The sequence below is a fragment of the Rhipicephalus sanguineus genome, chromosome 10, assembly GCF_013339695.2.
Source record: "Rhipicephalus sanguineus isolate Rsan-2018 chromosome 10, BIME_Rsan_1.4, whole genome shotgun sequence".
Taxonomy (NCBI): domain Eukaryota; kingdom Metazoa; phylum Arthropoda; class Arachnida; order Ixodida; family Ixodidae; genus Rhipicephalus; species Rhipicephalus sanguineus.
In genome coordinates this window covers 149,895,102-149,920,231 of record NC_051185.1, presented here as the reverse complement: position 1 = coordinate 149,920,231, position 25,130 = coordinate 149,895,102, and the positions used below count along the sequence as shown (strand labels likewise).

Below are 25,130 nucleotides of genomic sequence, written 5' to 3'. Positions count from 1 at the left end.
TTCAAGATATTAATGAATATACACTGGCTGCATTTCGCAAGGAGATACGTTAACCGATTGGTCAGGCGTGTATTGCGAGCAAGAACCTGAAGCCGCCTATGATATTTTCCATGACAAACTGATAAGGGTGTACAAGAAATGCTTTCCGTACAAACAGCTCAAGCATACGCGCAAAGCCAAAAAACCGTGGCTGACTAAAAGTTGTCTTAATGAAATAAAACGTAAAAATAATTGTTCGAAAACTTCCCTGAAAACAAGAACGAAGAAACGCTTTAAACGTTTCAAAGCCCAGCGAAATAAAGTAAAACAGCCTGTTGCGTTACAAAAAGAGAACGTACTTAAACAGCATCTTCAACAAAGATGTAATGAATAAACAAGACTTAGCTTGGTCTAGACTAAACAAATTTCTTGGCCGTAACGGTGATGACTTCAGGCCTACTGAGCTTGTGATAGACGGTGACGTTATTTGTAAGGATGATTTAGCAAACTTATTCAATGACTATTTTGTATCTCTAGCAAAGGAACAGTACAATTCAGCTTGTACCACATATTTGTCTGACAGTATCTCTGAGAGCGCGTTTTTGGCGCCAACAACAGCTGGTGAACTTTCACATGCTTTTTCGTCTGTGAAAAACAGCACGTGTTGTGACGCATATGACATACAGATTAAGCCCATCAAACACGTATTAGATATCATTGCTGAATTATTAGAGCATATCTTTAATCTTGCTTTTTCCACCGGAATTTTCCCACAAAAGTTGCAAGTTGCAAAAGTGGTTGTGCTGTACAAAGGAGGAGATAAAAATGCACTAAACAATTACCGACCGATATCTATACTTCCAGTAATTTCAAAAGGTCTGGAAAAACTAATTCAAAAGCGTATGGTTTCTTTCCTAGATAAGCACCACATCATCACTCCTTCGCAGTTTGGTTTTATCAAAGGCCGTACGACTGAACATGCTCTTTTAGAACAGAAAGAATTTATACTAAATGCTTTTGAACGCGAACTACACACTTTAGGCATCTTCGTAGACTATTCAAAGGCGTTCGACACAATAAATCACATTACGCTGCTAAAGAAATGTGCACACTATGGATTTCGAGGTGTTTTCTTACAACTCATTGAATCATACCCAAGGTATCGGCAGCAGGAAGTAGTCGTCGGCAATTGTACTTCCAATTTACTAAAAATTTCAGCGGGTGTACCACAAGGTAGCATATTAGGGCCTCTGCTTTTTTGTATATACATAAATGATATTGTAAAAATTGACACGTCTGTAAATGTATTATATACACTGATGATACAACCTTGCTTCTTGCTGCTGATAATTATACAAACTTAATTAATGACGCAAATGAGGTACTGGCGAAGTTGGCCACGTGGACATGCGTTAACTGTTTAAAACTTAACACATCAAAAACAAAAGCTGTATATTTCAGGCCGAAAAATAAACAAACCCCTTGTCATGTCCCATTAAAACTTGGCAGTTCAGAACTTGAGATAGTACAGCGTATTAAGTGTCTGGGAATAATTTTCGATCAGCACATGTCTTGGAACGCACACACTGAAAAACTATGTGGCATTATATCAAGGACTTCGGGCATATTATCCCGGGTGCGTTTCTCGCTACCTAAGGCAGTTAAACTTCTCATCTATAAATCCCTGTTTTTATCTCACGTCAACTACTGTCATCTGGTTTGGGGTACGACAACTCTAACAAATATCCGCAAACTGCACGTCATACAGAAAAGGGCTGTTCGTGCCGTTGCAAATGCTCCATATCGCAGTCACACCACTCCCATATTTCACGACATGAAGCTGCTACCTCTACCTGAATACTACCGCGCAATGCTTGTGAAACGCTACCAGGCAGGATTAAAAGGCGACAACCTTTTAGGAACCATTGCCAACCTAAACCACCGCAAAGTTCTTTATAACACGCGTTTCAATCACACATGGTTTATCCCACGCACGCGCACTAACTACGGCAAAGAAATGCTGCGTTTCCTCTTGCCGTTTCACTTGAATGCCATATCGTCTTCCATTTGAGTGACTGTTCTGATTGTAAGTGTAGTAAGCGTATGGGCACATGCCCCATATTCTTGCATCGTTACACTCTCTTATTGATATCGTATGTGTAAGGAAATAATTACGGTCATTTCTTTGAGTTTATTACTTTTCAATCTTTATGCTTTATTATGCTTATGCTTTATTATGCTTATGCTTATTATGCTTTATGCTTGCTCAAATTTTTTGTACATTGTCACTGCAATAAAAGTGTTGCCTATGCTGCCCATTTGTAAGGGGTCGTGGTCCCAGTCAAGCCCCATTAGAGGCTTTTTGACCACGGCCCTCAGCATCCCGAATGTTGAAATAAATAAAGTTCAAAGTTCAAAGACCCCGTGTTACCATTACTGGTCTGGACTGGGCTCCGTCAAAGCACGCTATAACCGAATTATCTTTGTACAGCCGTCGCATAAGGCCGACCCACACTTCTGACATTCCGACATCTGCCATCCGTTGGAATAGGGATTCATGTGGGACACTGTCGTATGCCTTAGCTACGTCAAGAAAGCAACCATACAGGTTTCTGGACTCCTTGCGAGCCATTGCTATGGTTTGCATCAGCACAAAGAGGTTGTCTTCCAGCCGTCGGTCAGCTCGGAACCCGTTCTGCAAGTCTGTGAGCACGTTGTTGTTCTCTGCCCAACCACTCATCCAGGCCTTCAATACCTGTGCAAAGACACGGTATAAGACGCTTGTTACAGTCAGAGGCCTGTAGTCTCGGAGAAGCCCGGCATCCCCGCCTTTTCTTTCTCACCAGGCACACCCTTCCTGTTCGCCAGGCTGTAGGGACTGTGTCACCCGCCACAATGCCAGAGAAGATGTCGGCAAGGTGATCTCGGGCAGCATCCCCCAGGTGCTTTACAACACCGGCGGGTATGCCATCGAGTCCTTTGGCCGTGTGTGCATAAATGCGTGAGATGAATGATACTGGAGATGCATCTCTATGGGACAGCGCCATCTATTGAATGATACTGGAGACGCGACGGCGGGGACACGCCGCATGGACCGACGACCGACCATGTGATGCTATAAGGAGCTTCGCCCCTAAAACATGGACAACACAGACGAAGCGCCCACCCAAGCTCTTCTGGACCAATTGACACAGAAAATTTCCAGGGGCACAGGCAAAACATTTTTGCCTACGCCCCTGGAAACACCTTAGGGTCTCGGCTTGTCGGCGGTGCATCGTCGTCTGCCGTCGCCGCGTGCATCATCGTGTCCTGTGGGTTTGCTTGAGCGTAAGAGAGGGCGCCACCGCCTCAGCATTCTCTGTGTGGCGAGAGGGAGCGAACGGGGCTATGGAAACGTTCTTCCTCCGATGAACGCTGAACTACCAGCTCGTGAGGAACGGGAATGCGCCCTCGCACGCGAGAGACAATGCCGCCGCAGGCAGCGTTTACTAGCGAGTTTCTTGACAAAACTGATTGCTCGCGCTGCACAACCGTTCACCGGCCACCCCGTATATATAGGCACTCAATCTTGACCTGCAATGTAGTGTCGCTGGAAGATTTCTCTTTGTGTGTAGTTGAACAATAAAGATTCGCAGCGTACACGCGTTAACTGAAAGTTGACTGCGGGTCTCTGTGTCTAATCTTTCTTCTGTATCTCGTTGCCTATTAGCAGCGATTTTGCTATGGGAAACACCGGCGCACACTGCATGCTTCGCCCTTCCACAGGTTTCACGTTAGTGGAGCTGAAACGCCCTTCCCTACATGCTTCGCCCCTCCCCAAATGTTTTGTTTTGCTTTGTTCCAGGGGCGTAGCCAAGGGGGTTCAACCCCCCCCTCCCCCCGAAAATATTCAATTTTGCTTGCGTATATATACAGGCACACATACAAACGCACGCACGAACACCACATAGGATGGCTGAACCCCCCCCCCCTCCGAAAAAAAATTCCTGGCTACACCCATGCTTTTCTCGGACAGCGTGCGCTGCGAACACGGAGCATAGAGTTACGGAGCCGTCCAGTAGATGGAGTTGTTTGTTCGGTAGATCTAAAGTCAGTGGAACGGGAAAAGTACCGCGTTCGTTTTCTCTTCGCCACCGCGCCCTTTCGGTGGCTTCGCCACATAAATGGTCCAGCTCGCTCGCCTCGCTAGTGTCTCCCGGCTGTAGAAAACAATAAATAAACGCAGCCAGCCAGAAAAGGCAAAGAAGAAAAAGAAGTGAGAGCACGTTCTATCATGGCGACACGATGGCTCCTGGCTCAGTTCTTCTGTACCCGCTAATACCGTAGCGTCTACATTTTGGTGCCGAAAACCCACGTGCGGACGCGCCTTCCTTCTACGCACGGCGACCAGGAATCTACTCTCGCTTCGCGTCGTGGGCGGTGAGGAATCGACGGATCGTGGATGCGAAGATCGGCGTTGGTACAACGACTTCGGCCAGCAGCACTGTTCGCCCAATGGATCGACTAAAAGGCAAGCGATCTGCACGACGCGCGCAGAACACGAAGATAATTCAAGAAGCGCGACTCTTGCTTGGCTCCGCTGACGTCGAGATCGCGAAACTCTCAGCTGTAAAGGAACGACTCGCGGCTAGCAACGGAGAGCTCTCTCAGATCGACGAGCTATATGAGCAGTATATTCCGACAGAAAATATCGAACAGGAATATACAGCTATAGCTGAATACCACGATGAAGCCGCTGGCATCCTTGCTGAGCTACAATGCCGAATGTCCCTAATGGAGAGAGATCGGAACGGCCATGCTCAAGCTCCCAGTGGTGAAAGCACAGAAGAACCGGCTTTCAGAAATGAGGCTCCCGCAAGATTCATGGCGCCCCGGTTACCTCAGCTGCATATCCCAACGTTCAGAGGTGACGTCGCACAGTGGACAGGCTTTTGGGAGCAATTCGAACAAGTTGTTCATCTCAACAACGACCTGACGCCTTCCACTAAATTCTATTACCTGAAGAGTTTCCTAGCCGGTGACGCAGCAGCAGCGATCGCGGGTTTGCCTACGACCGAATCATGTTACGCCGACGCTGTGGCTATTGAAGGAACGATTCGGCGACAAAACAACGATTATTCAGCACCATCTGACAGCACTGAGGAATCTTCCGAACGTGACATCAACCAACGACATCCGCGGTTTTCGAAGATTGTATGATGCCACGCAACTGAATATTCGCTGCCTTGGAGCCCTGAACGTGCCTACTCTGACATATTCAGCTATGCTCGTCGACATCTTTCAGCAGGCTCTACCACGTGACATCAGTCTCTCCTTCACTCGAGGAAAACGACACCGCGCCTTGACACAGTCATCTGACGTACGTGCTGCTCCAATCTCTTCGTCGGGTGCACCAGCAGATGCGTCAAGTGCCTCGGATGCCGAGCTGAACGACCTTTTACTGTTCATGCGGGTGGAGCTCGAAAGCAGAGAACAGCACGCACTGCCACGTCAGAGGCCTCCTTTGGACGATCGCTTGGACCGGAGGCATAGTAGCATCCCGGCGGCATCAGTTTTGCAGGCCACGTCTATCGCAAGGTTCAAATGCTTCTTCTGCCGTACTGATCAGCATGGGACGCGGAGTTGCATCGCGGATATCCCTCTGGCGGTCAAGAAGGAGCAGCTGACAAATGATAATCGGTGCTTTCGCTGCACGTCAAAAGGTCACAGAGCGAAGGATTGTCGTGTCAAGCTCACCTGCAGTTCCTGCCGCGGAAGACACGCCTCAAGTATTTGCGACCCCGATTACCGGAGGGTTTCAACGACGACAGGCCCATCAGGAAGCGCCACGGTGTGTGTTTCTTCGAACGCTCTTTCGGCCTGCAATAACGAATCGTCCACTGGCCAACCACCTAAGGACAACGCGGTGTACCTACAGACATTCCGCACTGAATTGGCCAACAAAGACAGGAGGCGAGGGATTCTGGATGGAGGAAGCCAAAGAAGTTTCATCAAGGAAGATGTAGCTCGTTTGCTTAGTCTGAACGTGGTCAGACAGACACGGTTGTCACTGAATACCTTCGGAAGCACTTGCTCTTCAGCACCACAAAAGCGGAACGTGGTTGAGATACAGCTTCGAAATAGATACAACAAGGCTGACATTCGCATAGAAGCTGTAGTCGTCCCTGCCATTTGCCACGATGTGACTGTACCGTCAGCGAACAACATATTTATTCAAGAATTAAGAGGACAAGGAAAGTTGCTTGCGAACGACTACTGGCCTAAGGACGCAAGAGACACCGGAATCGGTTTACTAATAGGATCTGATTATCTCTGGCAAGTAATCACCGGCGAAGTCATCCGATGCCCAGACGTTCCAGGACTTGTGGCGATCGATACTATTTTCGGTTGGACAATACAAGGGCCAGTCTCCCAAAAGACCTTCTTGGACTGCGGTACTCATCTGGTCAGCGTCTTGCGAGTGGATGCAGTGGAAGAATCTGCAGCGGAGATCTCATGGTCTTTCCCGAAGATAGAGTCTATGAGCATCACTTACTATAAAGAATGTCCTTCTGATAAACATCTGCAGTTTACGCAGACAATCAAGCAGTCTGGCGGCCGAGACTCTCTAGTACTACACCACGACTTAAATAACGTCAGCGGAGAAGACAGAGCACTTGCCCGGACTTCGAAGCAGAGTTTCTTTGTCGACGACTTGCGGCCAGGGGACGACAGTTTTGACCACGCCTTAGATGAGGGCAACAAGGCAAAGTCAATTGTGGGCAACGCCGTAATCAACCTTCGGAAATGTGAAACAAACGACAGCCAACTCCTGCAAGATTCTGAGGAGAACAAAGTGTGTATACAAGCATGTGACAGCAGGTCCGCAGCAGTTCTAGGTATGCGCTGGAACACCAACGAAGATTACTTGCAATGTTCTTCAAATGCAGTAACGAAGTTGCCAGTTTCGGTCAAGGTGAACATGAAGCGGACTACATCACGAACAACTTGCAGAATATTCAGTCCCTATCTGGCATGCTGCGCACGCTTACTCGTCGGGAATTCAATCATCGCCCATCCGGATCCCCACTCCTGTGGCACATCAGGTTGTCATCGGACTACCATGAAAGATGTAATCAGGAAGTACCATGAGGACCCTCATCGTTGGGAAAGATGGAAAACGGAGTATTTCCTGAAATTAAGACCTCCGTATGGATGCCCTCCAAGATTCAAGCGATGTATAATGTTAGACGGTGTCGAATTACTACAAGACGACAGGAAGAATCTGTGTTTTTGGCTTCTAGGTCGACTATTGAAAGTATAACCTCGTCGTCATGGATTGGTGCGGGCTTACACCATCAAGACACAAGACGGAAAAGTGTTTAAAAGACCCGCTCAAGCTCTGCATCACCTGGAAATGCCCACTACTTCTGGTGCGGGGCAGGATGTAGAAAACAATAAATAAACGCAGCCAGCCAGAAAAGGCAAAAAAGAAAAAGAAGTGAGAACACGTTCTATCATGGCGACACGATGACTCCTGGCTCAGTTCTTCTGTACCCGCTAATACCGTAGCGTCTACACCGGCTGCCGACGCACGGCGCTTTGAAGGGCGATTGTTTTTATAGCCTCAGAAAAGCGTGGATGAACATCATGACACCCCGTATCGTTTTGACACTTCATCGCAAGCCTGTCGAGGCATCGAAGAAGGCCTGGATGCTGCGCTTTTGGGCAGGAAACGGGCAAAGCCCCCTTTGCTATTCCCAGCGGGGATGCCAAGCGACGGGCTGTGTGGCTGCGTGCACAGAATACGGCGCGAAAAATTTGTTCCCAGGACTGGTACCCGGCTTCGTGGGGCAAACGTTTCATTGAGAATTCGCAAATGTTGTTTCGGGGAACATTTGCGTCTCCGCTGCACTAGTGCAGCTTGTTTCGCGTGGTTGCCGCAGAAGGTTCATACACAATAATGATTGCCGGGCAGCTCTTGATTATGTTTGGCGTAAAATTGACGCCTTCGGGCTCACATATAATGATCAGTGCGCCATGAAAACTGACTGCTACAGATTGGTATTGCGTGACGTGACTGTATGACGAACATAAATAGCAGTGTGTACCATGAAAATAATGGCACGCATGTCATGTAAGGCATGATTTACATGCCAAGCCCATGGTGCACTCGCGGCCGGTTCGCTGGCTTGATATGCACCAAAATCGGTATTGCGTGACGTGACTGTATGACGAACATAAATACCAGGTGGTCACATGAAAATAATGGCGCGCATGTCATGTAAGGCATGATTTACATGCCATGTGCAGCCCCAGCCGGTTCGCATGCTTGATATGCACCAAGATTGGTAGCGCGTGACGTGGCTTTATGTGGTAGAGTTGCACCGCAGTTGCATACATCGCCTTGTTCATCTTTGAGGCAGATGAAGTCATTCATGTCATGATATCTAGTTCACTATATATCGCATGTTTGTCACGCATTCATGCATGTAGAATCTGGTATACACAACGCACGACCTGTAATTTATGTTCGTCACACACCCATATCATGCCATACCAAATTTGGTACACATCCAGTTAACAAAACGGCCGGAAGCGCACAAAGACAGTGTCATGTAAACCATGCCGTGCATGTTATGCATATAATGATTTTCACGTTACCACCTGTAATTCCTGTTCGTCATACAGTCACCTCGCGCTATACCAATTTTGGTGTATATCAAGCTACCGAACCGGCCGCGAGGGCACCATGAGCGTGCCAAGTAAGTGATGCTGTACATGACATGCAAGTCATGATTTTCATGTTACCGCCTATCACTAACGTTCGTCATACAGAAATATCTCGTCATATCAATTTTGGTATATATGCATTTCATTAAACGACCGCGAACGCCTCGAGACCATGTCATGTAAACCATGTTTTATATGGCATGCCTGCCATGATTTGCACGTTATGACCAGTAACTTATGTTCGTCATACACTCTTGTCACGCCATATCAATTTTGGTGTGTATCAAGCTAGCGAAGCGGCCGCATCATGAGCGTGGCATGTAAGTCATGCCGTACATGGCGTACATGTCATTATTTTCATGCTAGCACCGGTAGTTTATATTCACCCTACAGTCATGTTATGCCATACCAAATTTCGTATACATCCCATTAACGAAACGGCCAGGAGAGCGCATAGTCGTGGGCGGCTAGACAGATAGATAGATATTTTCAAAACTTAATTAGAGCGCAACCACACGACACATTCACACACCCACACACCCAGACATCAACCACGCACAGCGCTCACTTCCAACTGATTTATTGATCGCACGGGCTTGAATATATACTGTGGCACATGCGCGCATTAACATCAGATAAAGCCAACACACACACAATCAAGACATACATTTCCTTCCTGCTCCTTCCATCTCACAGTCTAGATCTGATGAAGTGAAATTCACTGGGAAACAGAGATAGCGACGGGGTGCTTACACAGCGGTCCTTGTCTTTTTCTATGGAAAATGCCTCTAACACTTCACCGTGCAGTTTTCCTTGTGCTTCTGCCCAGAATCTTTGTCTCAGAGAATCCTGCGTCACAGCCACACATTATAGCATGCGCAACAAGGTTCGCATACTTGTCATCTCGTTTTATTAATTTTTGGGCGTGTTCCCTTAACCGGTCATTAATACATCTTTCGGTTTGACCGATGTACACCTTGCCGCAGGATAGGGGTATCGAGTACACGACCCCCGTGGAACATTTTACAAAAGGCCTTTCATGCTTCTCCTCGCAGCCGCGCTTTTTGCTATCGCAAATACGTTGGCACAACTTCCCGATTTTCTCGGGCGCCGAAAATACCATCGGTACACCGTGCCTACCCGCGACTTTCTTGAAATTGTGTGAGAGCTTATGGATGTATGGCACAACTTGGCCTAATCCTTGAGGGCTGAGTAGCAGTCGTCGCTTCCCTTGCTCCACGTTTAAACTTCTGCAGCAGAGACTCAGCAACGGCCGTGATGACCGATCGAGGGAAGCCAGCAGCCTCTAATCGGCTAACCTGATTATGAAAACTACGTTGCATGCTGTGTGGACAGGACCTCCTCAGCGCCGATTCCAAGCAGAGAGAGGCTACGCCCTCTTGACAATCTTTGAGTGGGAAGAGTCGTACGGCAACAGCTCCTTCTTAACACGGGGATGAAAAAACCAGCAAAAGTGCTCATCGTTCCACGTGAGGCTCAAATCTAAAAATTGCAGACAAGCTTCTTGCGGTAATTCGACCGTGAAAGATAGGCCTCGTCCTAGTCTTTTAAAGACGTTTAAAATAGCTTCAGGGGATGTAAGGTCTCCCTGTAAAAGAATTTAAAATCATCTACGAATCTAAAAACCTTTAAAACCTCCCCCCCTTTAAAAGCATTATCCAAGTCCCCATCTACTTCAGCCAAAAAGATATCGCAGAGAACCGGCGCGACACACGAACCAAAGTTTTGAAGTGATCTACCAACTAGCCTAACAACAAGTTCTTTTAGATAGATAGATAGATAGATAGATAGATAGATAGATAGATAGATAGATAGATAGATAGATAGATAGATAGATAGATAGATAGATAGATAGATAGATAGATAGATAGATAGATAGATAGATAAGATAAGATAGATGATAGATAGATAGATAGTAGAGGTAATAGCTAGATAATATAGATAGATAGAGATAGATAGTAGATAGATAGAATAGATAGATAGATAGATAAGATAGAGATAGATAGCAGTAGATAGATAGATACTAAGTTCAAACTCGCAGAAGTTCGCTAAGAAATGCTTCGCATTTAATAAATGCCGCACAGTTCGCATTTCTTTATCACTTTAGTACGCGTGCATGCGCGTGTAGGCAAGTGAAAAGTGCTGCTATTTCTTGGTAGAGAACAATGGTATGCTTCTGGTAGAGAACAATGGTATGCTTCATTCGGGGCTGCAAAAGCGCACGCAATTCGTAAAACATGCGTTACTCCGCGTGAAACCAACGCCGCGCCGCCGCAGCTTCGGCCGCGCTGGACCAAATATGGCGGCGGGCAGGACGGTCGCGGTACGTTTCCCGTTTCAGTGATTTTAGATCTACCTGGATCTACCTAGATCTACTTAGAGAGCCTACATAACCGGAAAGTGGACGGTACGATTTTCCATGCGATGCGGCGTCCGAAACGGCGGTAACGGCGGTGGGGAAACCGGAATAGTGACCTTTCATAGCATCGGACTAAAATCCCTACAAAAATCTAGGGACTTTACATCGGACAGCCACCATTCCCTCTCCCCCACCGCCGTGTCGGCCGTCGCATCACATGGAAAATCGTACCGTCTGTCTCGGCCTTTAGTCGAAGGTCGCATATGTTCGGTCCCTGCCGGCGGCAAGTTATCTTTTCGTCCACTTATCTTTCTTCACATCTATATATCTTAATTACTACAAATAACACCCCCTCTACTTTCCTTGGCATTGTTGTCTGTTAGTTCTCATTAATATTGTGTTTAACAAAGAAAAACGAGCCCTTGAAAATCATCTTTCCTTCATTCTGTACTTTCTGTACCTTTCATGAAAATTTTATGCCTTTCTGTACCTCATCAAAATTCGGCGTGCTCTCAGTGCTGTGTGCCACACAGATTCGCTGGTCATCCGCCTTCATTGGAATGGCTCATGATTTTTTTAGTTTTTGCCGCATTTCCTCTTCCCGTTCATGCTAAAATTATCTTGGTCGACGTTTGAGTAAGCGTTCCCTTCGTTTTTGTAGTGAACACCTAGTGGTTCGCAAAGGATTGTGGGCTACGGGCGGCCGTCTGCATCGACTTCCGGTTCGAGAGTCCGCGCCGCCGTACGGGCACTGTTACATATGCCGTCGCCTTCTCCGTGTTACACCTAGCAGTCGCGCTGATATTTTTTCTCGAAAATTACTGCGTAACATCTTGGAAAGCCACGCAGCTTAGTTGAATGAAAAATGCAATCACTACTGGACAATTATAAAAGGTAGGAATGGTCCTTCCTTCATTCAAGTGGCATGGAACTCACACATATATATATGCTTGTTGTTCGGCAGTGGAGAGTGTTTTCGCGCATGATTTGGGCTACATAAAGATTCGTTGCACTTCCTGATGTCATGAAATATCAGTCCAATGTAAGACTTTTACTTCTTTTTTCATGTATCGAACTGGTAAATAAGTGATTTATTTACTTTAATTGTGTCACAGTGATACCATCTCGGGTTCGATATGAATGAAGTTAATAAGATACGTTTTACTCAAAAAGTGATTAACTCTAACAGCTTTCTGGTTTTTATTTTAAGACTCTGAATTTTTCTTTGTTTGAGAGTTCGTTCTCTTGTGCGAACTTCGTGTTTGAAGGCATGTGAAATTCTGCGCACTCCACGTACATTTTTCTTTAACGTTCAACTCTAATGTTTCGGCACTTCACGTTTGCAAGTCTCCGAAATACTACAGACGCTATACCTACTACGTCACTCGTCGTTTCAAAAGTGATGCCAGTAATTGAGCCAGCTTTGTTCCATTGGCCGGCTTTTTCCGCACTCAGTATTTTCCAACATTTGACACAAAGTAGGCAATGACAAGGCAGCACATGCAATGCAAGTGCACTAAATCGGCGCATTTGATGGCAGAGCACCTGTACTGTTGTCAGAACCTCTTAAATGATTTGGGAACGTATGTTGATTTGGCCTCATATGTGCTCAGATTCTGAGGTAGCCGTCGTTTGTGCTCGAAAATACATAATCAAGCTTATTCGGTAAAGTATTGCTGCGTGTTTTAAGGCGTAACCGTACACGTATACTGGCTGCCGCGCTCGAGACCCCATCTCACCGTTCCCCGTGTTTCATTCGCAACGACCGTCTATTTCTAATTCCCGCTTCGTTCAGTGAAATGCGAAATATTTCATATCGGTTCACAAATGAACGCAAGAACACGATCACCGCGCAGCCGGTAACAAGCGCGTCGCAGAACTGCACGCGTTTCCTCCCCGATTACAGTGAACCGCAGGCACGTTGAAGCAGCGAAGAGCTAGTAGGCCTCGAACCGAAAGTACGGTAGCAGACAACGCGCCGTTTTGCTATGGAAGCGCCCTCGTCGGCGTAGAACAACGTTAAATTTGTGCATGGCCTTCAAGATTTGCGTAGATCGAGGGTGAGCGTACTCGATTTCGAAGGCTGCTATTCATGGCGTACACTTTTGTCCACAGCTTACACTTCTAATGTCCGCCTTTTCTCAATTTTTGTCACGATTAGATAGGCCTTATATGACGCAGGTAAACGCAGGTCATTCTAACACCGTGACGCAGGTGGTATGAAATTCTCTGTACAAGAGCGCATCGGCTGCGCTGCGCGTCGGCTCCCTCTCACCTCACCTCCTTGCCTGCTCAACAACCTGTTTGCGTGCGAGAGAGAGAGAGAGAGAACAAGAGCGTCTGATGTGTGTGCTTTCTCTGCTGACCCCCCTCGGCATGCCAATGCCAAGAGACGACGAGGGTTCGCAATAATATCTATTTTCTGCTGACGATATCAAGCCATAGGCACGAAACCCGGCTTACATGACCCTAGCAGCGGTAAGTCGGGTTTTCCTCGCAGCCATTTCAAACGCGACGCTCTGCGGATACTTGCGCGGACTTGTCGGAGGCCCGGCAAGTACGATCGGAATGTAAACAAATCGCTCAATGCACTCCGTTTAAAGCGCTTAACAATGTAGGGACAGCGCCACGCACGGATAGCTGGCACGCCGCGCGCTCGTGCGGCTCTTTGGGCGCGTAATTAAAGCATTTGTCCGTCAAAATCACTGCGACGCCAATTTGAAACGTCCGAAGCTTCGTGAAACGCGTGTGTCCTTTTGACTGAATGTCGGCATTCGGTGCAGTGTCTGTGTGATCGCATGTCATCTCCCCGCTATAGCGTTGACAGCCGCGTAATGTCAAAAGCGTTCAGCTCATGATTGCGTAGGTTGTGGATGGACAAGTGCTGTTCGTGGGAAAAATACTACGCGCAATACCCCGCATACATGCGGCGTTTCGCCCATATGAATGGGCGTACGTGCTGGAAGGTGACGCTGTCTTCGTAAGATTTACTGTGGATGCTGTACACGAAGAACCAGTAGCATATATGCAAACTTTTTTCCAGGGGGTTGTTCATTATATTTTATATGTTCGTGCGTGCGTTTGTATGTGGGCGTATATATGTGCACATGCAAAATCGAAAAATTTCTGGGGGGCTTCAACCCCTGGCTATGCCCCTGGAAAGTTCTAGGACATAGAATTCAGCGTTTAGAACCGCAAGGGCTCAGGAGTGTCTTTGGTATGTGTATGTGACGGCAAACTTTAGGATGCAAATGTAGTTGTGTCTAGTATGTGTTAGTGACAGAAATGCCTCTCAATGTACAGGCTCAATGCACAAGCATGCCATGTATGTAGCACAGTGTTCAATGTCATACTTTCATACATGTCTGCAACGAGGCTCCTGTATCCTATGTAAAACTGCAGCTTTAGCATCTTGTACACACTTGCGGTTTGCCAATGAGCATATGGCCACTCATACAACTTGCTTAGTCAAATACATTTTAATCTCGATGTACAACTTTGGGCTGATGTTAACTCACACAGGGCATGCTATAATATGTACCGTGTAATCTTGTGTATGGGCTGCATATCCAACTTGGCAGCCCGAAATCCCACTGCAAATAATACAAACATCAAATCTAGAACACAAATGGAGAAACAGGAATTCCATTTAACTCATGGTAACAGTGAATACCAAGTAATTGTTAATAGTTTAAAGTAACGGTGGTCTCTAATGCAGTGGTTTGCAGGAAAGACAACTGCGCCCCAGAATATGCTGGTAAACTGAGCATTAGCCGCAGTGGCAGTGACTGTGCAGTGTACATGAATGGATGAAGTACTGATTAAAGAAATAGCGCTTGCTTTTGTGTTTATGTGCAATAGTAGAGGAATACTGCAGATTACACGGTGCATTTCGTATTTGTTAATGAAGAAGCAATGCCAAATGGCCCGGTCTTGTGTAAGAGTTGCACTTTGTCAAAATTGGGAAAGAGAAACGGGGGCCCTTTACATGAGTCTGTACGGTAATCAACGTTGTGTTCCCCTTTGCTGCTCAGTGAGTGCAGTATTACTGAGTGTCATGACGTTCAGCGTTCTGGATGTTAAGCCTATTAAATTGCTACATTCGTCCTAAAACGTCCTATAGGTGGCTTGCATTGACTGAAGTCACTGAAATCATCGTGTTGGAGCACCACATGAGCACCAGCATGGAGGGGGACACGACATTTGCGATGTCACATTACTGTTATGAAAACATCACATGCAGATTCTTTCGTTATTCACGCGCAGAGGCGTTCCTGCTGCGTCGTTAAAACATTGAAGCAGGTTAACCGCGGCTTGTTTATCATCAAAGGCACCATCATGGAGTGCCGGTAAGTTTGGAAGCTGCGTCCATGATGTCACCTGCAAGCTACCCATAGGCTGTCTCTAAAATGAACACAGAGAATGTGAATGTTCATGTCATACGCAATAGATACCACTCCAACCTCACTGCCAGAGCACTGGTTGTTTCACTGCTGTATTTGTGCTGCGACAATGTTTTATACGATGCAAAAATACCTTGTCGAGTAATCACACTGATATTTGAGGTGATGTGTGTATGTTTGTGTGTGTGCATGTGTGTGTAAATGACGTTTTATCCAGTCTACATACCTCAGGTAGAATTGTATGCATGTAACTTTAAAAGGTGGAGGTACCTGTTTGTAATGCATGCATCATGCCACCAGCAAGGTGAGGCCACAACAGTGTCAGTAGATGTGTGATTTACTTCATGAAGTTGAGCACAGAGTTCTGCCACCTAAGTGCACTGCATTCAGACTGCATTTTGATGTATCCAAGCTTGTTAGACCACTGTTAATTTGTAGTGAGCCTCTAACCGGTATACTTGCAGCACATCACTATGGCTTCTTTTCTACACTTGCAGACTTCAATACCCAGGATGCAAACCACTGCGGGCCACAGGTAGTCATGTGCTGATCAGCATGCCAGGCCGAGATCTGGCGCTTCCCACGGAGCCCTGGCTCCCCCATCACCTCAACTGCCCCAGGAGGGCGCTGCGGAGGACACACCCACCGCAGTGGAGCAAGAAGCCTCCAACAAGCCTTCCGGCCAGGAACTGCTGCCATTGTGCGATGTCCTCTTCAACATCATCTCCATGGCGTCGTACTTCTGTGACATCGTCTTCGACGTCATGGTGGCGTACACGCTGTTGGTCGTGCGCCAGCAGTTGCTCTGGTTCTCCATTGCCCTCACGAGCATCCTGGGGTCACTCTTGGTCAGCCAGGGACTCTCCCTCCACTGGTACCTCCAGCGCGGCGCGAAGACCAAGGCACGCCGAGGCGGTGTGTTATTGCTTCACGCCTTTCAAGCGGGCGTGCTGTGGCGCTACTTCAAGCTGCTCCTGCCGGTACATCTAAGCCGTGTCAAACAGGAGGTGGCAGACCTGTGTCTGCTACGTCTCGTCCATGGCTTTGGTGAAGCCGCACCGATGCTGCTGCTGCAGCTGCATCTAGCCTGGGCACAGCCAGTACCAAGCATGGTAGCCCCTCTTGACCGAGTCTCCGCACTGCTCTCTCTATTCAGTGTCTGTTGGGCCCTGGCCTCCTTTAGCAGAAACATCCGTCGCCAGCAGCTTCACCGGCTCGTCCTCACGTGGCTAGGCGTGGTTTGCCAGTTGGCTTGGCGGCTGGGAACAGTGTCTGCCAGAGCTTGCGCCCTAATCCTTTACGCTTCGCTTTATGGCCGCTGGGTGTTGGTGGTGCTGCTTTTACACTGGCTCGCCATGCTGGTTTGGCTGGCGTCTCCACCCCCACGGCTATTCCGCGGAGATGCACCTGGCCGCCGGCTCGCTTACTGGGCCCTGCTAGCTTACGTGCACACCATCTGTTACGTCAATCTGAGACCCAACCCTGGACGACAGGGTAGGGCGCGCTGCGCTGCTTTTTACACGGCCATGTTTCTAGAGAACAGTCTTCTGACAGCCGTTTGGCTCGCGTTGAAGCCGGGCCCGCACTGGGGCCAGGACCTGGTGCTGTTTGTCGTGTGGGGAGGGTTCTTCCTTGGGCTAGGCTTCATGCTTCTTTACTACCGATGGTGTCACGTGCGGAGGCTCGTGCCTCCACCACGAGCACCTGCTCCGGCAGCTCCAACAGGAGTGTTCAACTGCCGGTTGAATCCGGCGGCACTCAAGAGGAAGCGCAAGAAGCCGTCGTCATTTGTTCCGCCTGCGCAGCCTTTCTGGAAGCGTGCTCCAGTCGGCAGCAATGTGGTGCCAGCAGTCGACATACAGCAAAAGCTCCAAGAGAAGCGGCGTCAGCAACTTCAAGACCTTCTAGCCATTGAAGAGGAGATGAAGCAAGGAAAGCTTCCTCCAAGGGGAACACTACAGGTATTTTGCCATTCTACTGACAGCACCAAACAGCGAAGAACTGTTTGGAGATGTTTGCTGTTCCATTTGATGAGCTTTGCTGGTGCTGGCATGCTAATGTAGCAGGGCCATTATAATGATACATTTTGTCGGAGCATTCACAATTCAATTTCTTGGTTATCAGACAAAGATTCCCTCATTAAAGCATAAAAGCCACAAACGGAAATATGGCTGTCAAGGGCCCTTCAACATAGCACCCGAATATTGTCATATTTAGATGACAGTATTCCTCAGACATGTACACCTTACATGAACTTGTTTAGATGAACCTTTTCTTGACAGGGCACCGCAGAGAGAGTAGTAATAAAAGTATCCTATATTGCCTACATGTGTTGTCAAGCAGTAAGCTGTTTCAGTGCACAGTTTTTGTTTTTAAAGATGTGTGGCAACTAGACCACCAAATATCGCCTTAAAGGGGTACTGACACCTTTCTTCAAAGGCGAGTTTACTCCGCCATACAATTCTCCTGTATGCAGAGACGGCTCTGAGCAAGTGTGAAGCTCAGCAAATGCTGATAAGATATTTTAATTTGATAATAATGTCACTTTTTCCATGGCGCACCTACTGACATCGACACTAGCTTGACGTCAGGCTACAGTACAAATTCTGGTGACTTCACGCAGCAGTCTGGCTAGTTGTGATGACGTTAGGTACCAAAACTTCCAAGGTGGCCGTTTGTGCGTCATCAAAACTTCCAAAATGGCCTCTTGTGCGTCACCAACGGAGCCGCGGAGCGTGCGTGGAAACGTCACTATATATTGTGCAAGCACGTGACGAGAAGCTCATACTGTGTTGTGACGTCGGGGTACAGTAGGAACCGAAACTAGCTTTTAAAATCGTACTGTAGTTACTTTTTCAGGGCGCACTCACGCTTAGCACTACGTTTTCTAGGCTCTTGAGTGCTTGGCCTTTCATTTGACGCACAAAAACGACAACTGAAAATATTCGTGTCAGTACCCCTTTAACATAACCTTTCTGTTTTTTCATTACAGGTCCCAGAAATACGTGTCTTTTAACGCATTTGTTTACTAGGCTGTCCATTAGACTCACTCGTTATTTAATTATAACACTCTCATGTTCCTACCTTGCCCTTTTGTTTCCTAAAAGACCTCTCATTGGACATGTTACATAAGGGGCAGGGTTTACAATTGCAATTACTGAATGGTGGCCACATATATTCAATAAAAGGTATTAATTTTTAGCTTCCCAACAAATTTGAAGAGCAGGTGGTTTTGGCAATGTGATGGGGCAGGTCATTACATTCAGTTAATGATCGGCAAAAAAAAGATGCAGAAAAGTTTTTAGTACAGCTACGTGGACGAGTTATTTTTAAATGATGCCCTGTACGAAGTGAAAGGCGTTGTGGTGGGGCCAAGATATGGTGGGTGATGAAGTGAGCTGTAAAAGGACCCGTGAAAAAAAAATTTGCAAATCAATGCATTGCCTTGATGATAGCATGTTTAAAAAGGGCTGTGCTTTTAGTAGCGAAAACTGATGTTATAAAAACATGATAAATGAATGAACTTTATCACATGGCTTTGGTTTGCTTCAAGTGAATTGATAAAATAAGTAACCAGATCAAGGAAGCACATTCAAGCTTTGGATGTAAAAGTGTCTTAAATGCTAGAAGTTTAATGTGATGCATTGCCTGATGTAGATGGTTTTAGGAATCCCACTGTTTAGTCAATGGAGGCAGTAATGTGTGTTATTGGATAGACCACTCGAAATCGTGAAAGGGTGACGTCAAGGTGCGTAAATATGTCCACATTTTTTAAGGAAGTAGTATTAGTAATAATGTAATGTTCATGTAAGGGCTGATGGAGGCAAGTGAAACATACTACTTTACATATATTAGGGTTAGAAAGCTGGCTACCCCGAGGTCCAAAATTTGTGAAAAAGAGATAACTGCACACTTGTACGATGTGAACATACTGCTGCAACAATTTCGCGAATAAGTGCTGTAGTAAGAAAATTACCGGGGACAGAAGAACCTTTACTTGGCTCCATTGGCTAGTTTCAATTGCTTGCTTGGAAGGGGAAGGGTAGGCTGCCATGATCATCCGTGCCCACTTTGGCAACATAACATGACGTCAGCAATACCTCATTGGTGCGCAGCCAATGACAGAGCAAGGCTTTCTTCACATGTTAGCTGTGTCACTTACTCGCAGGCGGCGTGGCAACGAAGCACTGTAGACGGCACTGATGAGATAAACAAATATGGAACACACACTACTACTGCGCGGCCAAAACCACATCACCACTGGACAAAGGCATAGTTTCATGCCGCAAAGAACCAATCGACGAGCTCAATGCTATGTGAGGTTTCTCACAGGGAAACATTACATCACTTAGCGGGCGAAGAGGACTAGTCAGGCATTTAGGTGCTATAAGTAGCACAACACAAATTAGGAAACGGGACAGGACAAGCAGATGCAAAGAGCGCTGTAATTGTCTTTTTTATACAGCGCCTGTGCTGCATGCAGCGTTGTGATAATCGTAAAATGCAATCACTGCAACCTTCTGTACGAATTAGCGAGCTTGTTTGGGAGGTATTACTTCAAACGGCCACAGTCACGACTACTTTCCTTCTCTCCCGTATTACGCATGGCGAAACTTCTCATTGCAACTTGTGTCCTAGCACCTGAGCCGACTTCAGTCACGTCTTTGTGAATTGCCCAAACAAACCGAAGCCCTCGTGGCAAGGGTCAGAACACCAGGAGCGATAGGAGGCTGCTCTGCGCAGCTCGCAACTGGAGTTACAGCGCCGGACAGTGGGCTGGGCCAGAGGGGTCGCCCGAGCACATAAGTGTCCGGCAACCTAGAGCTGCCCAAGGGTACATCGTCGCCGTTTCCACTTCCCCCCACACACACCCCCTCACATGATTCTTTCATGAATCAATAAAGTTGTTTACCTACCTACCTTGGGAGGTATTAAAAAGATAAGAATCCTCTTTGGCTGGCCCTTTAAGGGTCACAAGCCAATTGCTACAGCAGCCTTGGACTTTGTTGAGGTCTTTTTGTAAAACATTGTGATCAGAGTCATTAGTAATTGTATGGTAAATGACACAATCATCAGCAAACATTTGAATTTGAGAGGAAACTTGAAGAGGAACGTCATTAATGTAAATTAAAAAAAGCAGGAGGCAAGATGTAACTGGGAAGGGGCAGAAATGTAATCATCAACATACATTGACTGTAATCTTTAGCGAGAAATTCTGGAATTGTGTTAAAAATGTCGGGAGTGCTGGCTCAGCCGGGAAAGTTTTGTAATAGCCATTGGTGGGCTAACTTAGCAAATTCTTTTGCGTAATCTAAAAAAACGACATCAACCTGGGTATTAGTAGCAAGGTAATATTGTGGCATATACGAGAGGCAGATGAGATGTGTATTTACACTGCTGCGTCAGCAGACATTTGAGATGGCTGAAGAGCCACAAACGCAAGCATTTCACACACACACACACACGTCTTCATCACTTTTGAAAGCATCGCATTAATCCATGTTCATATCACTCTATCATTGCACTACAGTCAAGAAACCACAAATAATGTCCCGTATGCTTTCCTTGGCTGTCAGTTTCATTAGTTGTGTATAATACAAAAAGCGAGTCCCTCGAGCAATTCCCCTTCTTCGTACTTTGTATAGCAATATGTCAGTCATAAATAAACGTAGCAAGCTGCGTTTTGCAGAAAGATCCTCATGAAAGCCTTATGAAAGCGTCTTATGTTGAGATGAATGAAAAAGTTGTTAGTGTCCAGAAAGTGCATAATTTGGATGTAAATGACATGCTGCAATACCTTGCAGGCTATGCAGTTAGGGAAATTAGTCTGTAGTTAAGTGGTGAATTTTTATTTCCTGATTTGTAGATTGGAATGACCTGCCCTTTGTCCGAGGCAAAGGGGATGCTACAGGAACATAAATTTTTTTAGCCTTTCGGTGTTACAGCTATTGTTATACTAAACGCCAAAATAGTGTCGCATTCATAATAGCAGTGCGAAAAGAGCCAGGACAACGAAAAAGAAGCTTACAGGATGAGTGCTGATCATCAGCTGTTATGATGGTGAGAAATGCAGCAACCCAAAGAATATTCCATGTAACAAACTCTTTATTTGGTGATTTTGTATCCATCAAAAGTTAGCAACACTCAAAGCACAATGACAGCACAAACACATCGACTCTTTATGGTACGTGCCTCATATTACATTCCACTGTAATGGTAGTGCTCACAGAAGTTTTACAAATGTAAACACTTATTCGTATCACTCATTAAACCTTGTTATAATATTTAATAACATTAAAAATGCTTCTGGTACATAATGGCACATCTTGCACTTAGCAGTACCATCATAACATTTGTTGGATGGTGGAAAATGGTCACCAGGAAAAATATAAAGGAGTATGCTTAATATGAACTTGTTGCTGGGCGAGTTAGTGACGTCTTCATTTAAGCATTAAAAAAAAGTGAAACACATGAGAGTGCTTGTCCTGTCATCTCTCGTGTGTTTCTCTTTTTTAATGCTGTAGTGATGTCATAGAGAAGTATGTGCATCACTGGATATTCAAGTGTTGTGAAATGTGCAGTTGGGCCAGACAAATGACATGACATAAGGACAACAGCACTTGTGTCATCTTTATTTCTTGTTTTTCATCTGTGCCACTGTGTGCCTTTCATGAGACATCCAATTGCCAAACTCGCCTAGTTTGCCATCTTGGTCTAGTGTTGCATTCTTGTTTTCTCTTTCGTCTCTCAAGATGCAGGGTCCCACACCGCGGCAACCAATTCCACGCTCCAAAAAGCAGCCATGGCTCCGCAGCCCCCCACAGTTCTGCTATCGGTCACTGCTCGGTGGCTCCCCCGAGATCCTGTTGTGCCCACAGCGCCTCGATCCAGGGCGAGGTGTTGGCAGCCTTCGTGTACCACCCCAGCCACGAGAAGTCCGATGGACCCAGAGACCGTTCACGTTCCGCGAGAGCAATTCGAGTGATGGTGATGTGGACTCTGCGGATGAGGATGCGTCTGCACGGTTCCGCGCATGCCGAACATTCCTAGGGCGTCCACACGGACCCGAGACTCAGCTGTGACCACCTTTCTTTGGTGGTGAGAGCATCCACTGCCCTATGTGTTTTTTTGGCATGTGGAACATAGTGTGAATATTTATTACCCAGGGTATATTTTTGTGCAACTACTCCTTACATCCTGTGCCACACAAAAAAATAAGTAAATAAAAATTGAAGCCACTGCATCAACACCGTGCAGTTATCCTGTATCTAAAGATTGTGCCTTCTCTTCTGTTTTATACACGGGTATGCAAGTATTTGCAAATTTTCAATATTGTGTCAAGAAGTGTCCTGTACAGTTTGAAGACAAATCGAATGGCCGCTATTTGTAAATGCAAACACCTTTCCAGTAGTTCATGAATGCTTCAGAATGTCAAGTGCATCTAAGAAAAAGCTAAATTGGTGGAAGGTACTATAAAATTATATCTTTGTGGGCATAGTATACGTAGACATAAGACGTGAGAACATACATAGTGCAGCTAGCTACATTGCTTAGGTAAACATCCTTTACTGGCTATACAACAATTGTTCATGCTTATTTGCATAGTTCTGTGCATTTGAAAAGTCACCTTATTTGTTCCTGATGGTTCATTTGTGCTAAACAAATTGAAGCAGTGCAATACTCAAAACTGAAAAAGAATGGAAGAAGGAGAGGAAAGAAAGAGGTGCATTTGTACACTTAGTGCTAAAATTGTGATTATTGGGGTGTGCACGTAATATTATACTAGTTATTGTAAAAATAGCTGTTCAAGTACACAAATTATTCTATTCGATTCAGGCTAAAAAATCACTATCCATGCTCCCCTATTTTCATGCAGCTGCACACATACTAAAGCACTACTTCGGCAGTTCGTGAGTGGCCTTTGAGTCGTGCCAAAATTTTGCATATTGTGTCACCTCGCTGCAAGCACTCGTTGTCTGCATTGATTAGAGCTGATATAACCAAGCTGCGTCAAGGTTTCAGTTCCATGCAATCAAGCATTGGTATCACTTTGTGGTTTCTGGCCAAGCTTACAAGGTTTTTTTTTCTCTCTCTCTTTCTTTCTGGGCGGAGACCAACCACTCTAGAATGCAATGTCACAGTCATCAAGTAGAGCACTGTGATTTACACTGATGACATGCACACTTGGCACTAGTTTGTTATCAAGCCATTTTGAAATTGAGCATTTTTATCAACCTAGTTCCAGAAATGCAGACAAATGCGGGTCATCTTGTAACTAATGTAAGTTGTAAGTACAAGATCACTGGAGTACTTTCTCTGACAGATATTTGCTGTGGTGCCTTCCAATATATCAACACTACTAAAAGCAGTCTCTTACGTTAAATGTCTCTTACATATTGCGCAGGCACAAATAATGTTCCCTCAATGTAACAGCGGCATCAAATGTGCTAGTCTCCACAAGTAGCAGATTGGCTGTTGGGTCGACAAAGATGACAGCTTAAAGGGATGCTTCTTTTGAAAGAGTTCTCTTGCAAAAATGTTTTGCCTGCAGACACATGACAGGGATCAATCTCCTCTTCAGAGGGGGTCTTATTCTTAAAAGTAGTCTGTAAATGTGTATTTTTCTGTTGCCTAGGCACATCATAAAGATGCATTTCGTGTCTCGCAGAAGATGTGGTAAACACTGTAATGCTTGTTTTCTTCTGTACTCCAGTAAGCTTGGTCAAATGGGTCAGGGTATCGCGTGTCAACAATTACTGACCTACACAGCAAGAAGGAAGGAAACAGCATGCATAGCACTGTGAACAATTGTGAATCTGGTGTTGTCAAACTTATTTTAAGAAAGTGTAATACGATAAGCTTTTCCATTACATCTTGAGATAAACCAGTTCATTTTGACTGGCTCTGCTTCAAATGTCAGTGCCATGCTTTTGGTTCCGTGCCACTTTGCTTCCATTTGTGCCGGGTGTCTGCTGCGCAACACAAGAAGCTGTAGCAACAGCTGCTAGGCTGTAAAGGGCAGTGGTTGCTTATGAAACAGCACAACTTCCTGATTTGGGGCAGTCAATTTGGATTGTAGTAGTGGCACTGGAAATTGTCCTGACCTTTGAGACGTGATGTTCTCTTAAACTAAGCATTTTTTCTACACGAAATAAATGCTGAAAGTTTTCTGAAATAGTAGTTCAACAGTCCACTTCAACCTAGATCTGTCTTGTCCCCTTAAAGCACAACCACTCGCAGATATTAATACTCGAGTCTTAAAAATTCTTGAGAATGATTATACTGAACATATGCCCGAAGAAACTCCTTACTCAACCACAAAAATATCGCCTGGCCTGCGCAGAACACACTGCACAGTCACAACGAAAGCTGGAACAGCGACCTTTTCAGAGCCCGTTGTAGACTCTCTTAAGGCAACTAATACAAGTATACAAGCAAGGTACCCACTACGCCATAAACCACTGTGACATTCATGAAGTATAGGGAAGCACCCACTTTGCCATTATTCATCCTTCTGCGGCTAAGCAAAGTACCCGCTACACATCTGTAAGTCATTATGTGCACTTTGTGCTGTGGCTGATGACGAATTATGGCTGAGCCTTTTATAATGAGTTGGGAGCATTCAATGACCCACTCGTGCAATTTGCACTGTGTAC

The 25,130-nt window shown here is 45.9% G+C and overlaps 1 protein-coding gene across 3 annotated transcripts; it reads left to right on the top strand.

Annotated features, from left to right (window-relative positions):
* Window positions 1-11,834: 11,834 nt before the first annotated feature.
* On the top strand, window positions 11,835-23,300 carry LOC119372579 (XK-related protein 5). Of its 3 annotated transcripts, none has more exons than XM_049419941.1 (3): window positions 11,835-11,965; window positions 15,972-17,435; window positions 22,233-23,300. In XM_049419941.1, exons 2-3 carry the CDS (start codon window positions 16,203-16,205, stop codon window positions 22,554-22,556), a joined length of 1,557 nt encoding a protein of 518 aa, XP_049275898.1. In that variant the 5' UTR covers window positions 11,835-11,965; window positions 15,972-16,202; the 3' UTR covers window positions 22,557-23,300. The 3 variants fall into 3 exon arrangements, with proteins under 3 accessions (XP_049275898.1, XP_037498985.1, XP_037498984.1); XM_037643057.2 differs by having other exon boundaries at window positions 11,848-11,965; window positions 22,227-23,298; XM_037643056.2 differs by lacking the exon at window positions 11,835-11,965 and adding an exon at window positions 13,390-13,549 and having other exon boundaries at window positions 22,227-23,298.
* The last annotated feature ends 1,830 nt before the right edge of the window (window positions 23,301-25,130 follow it).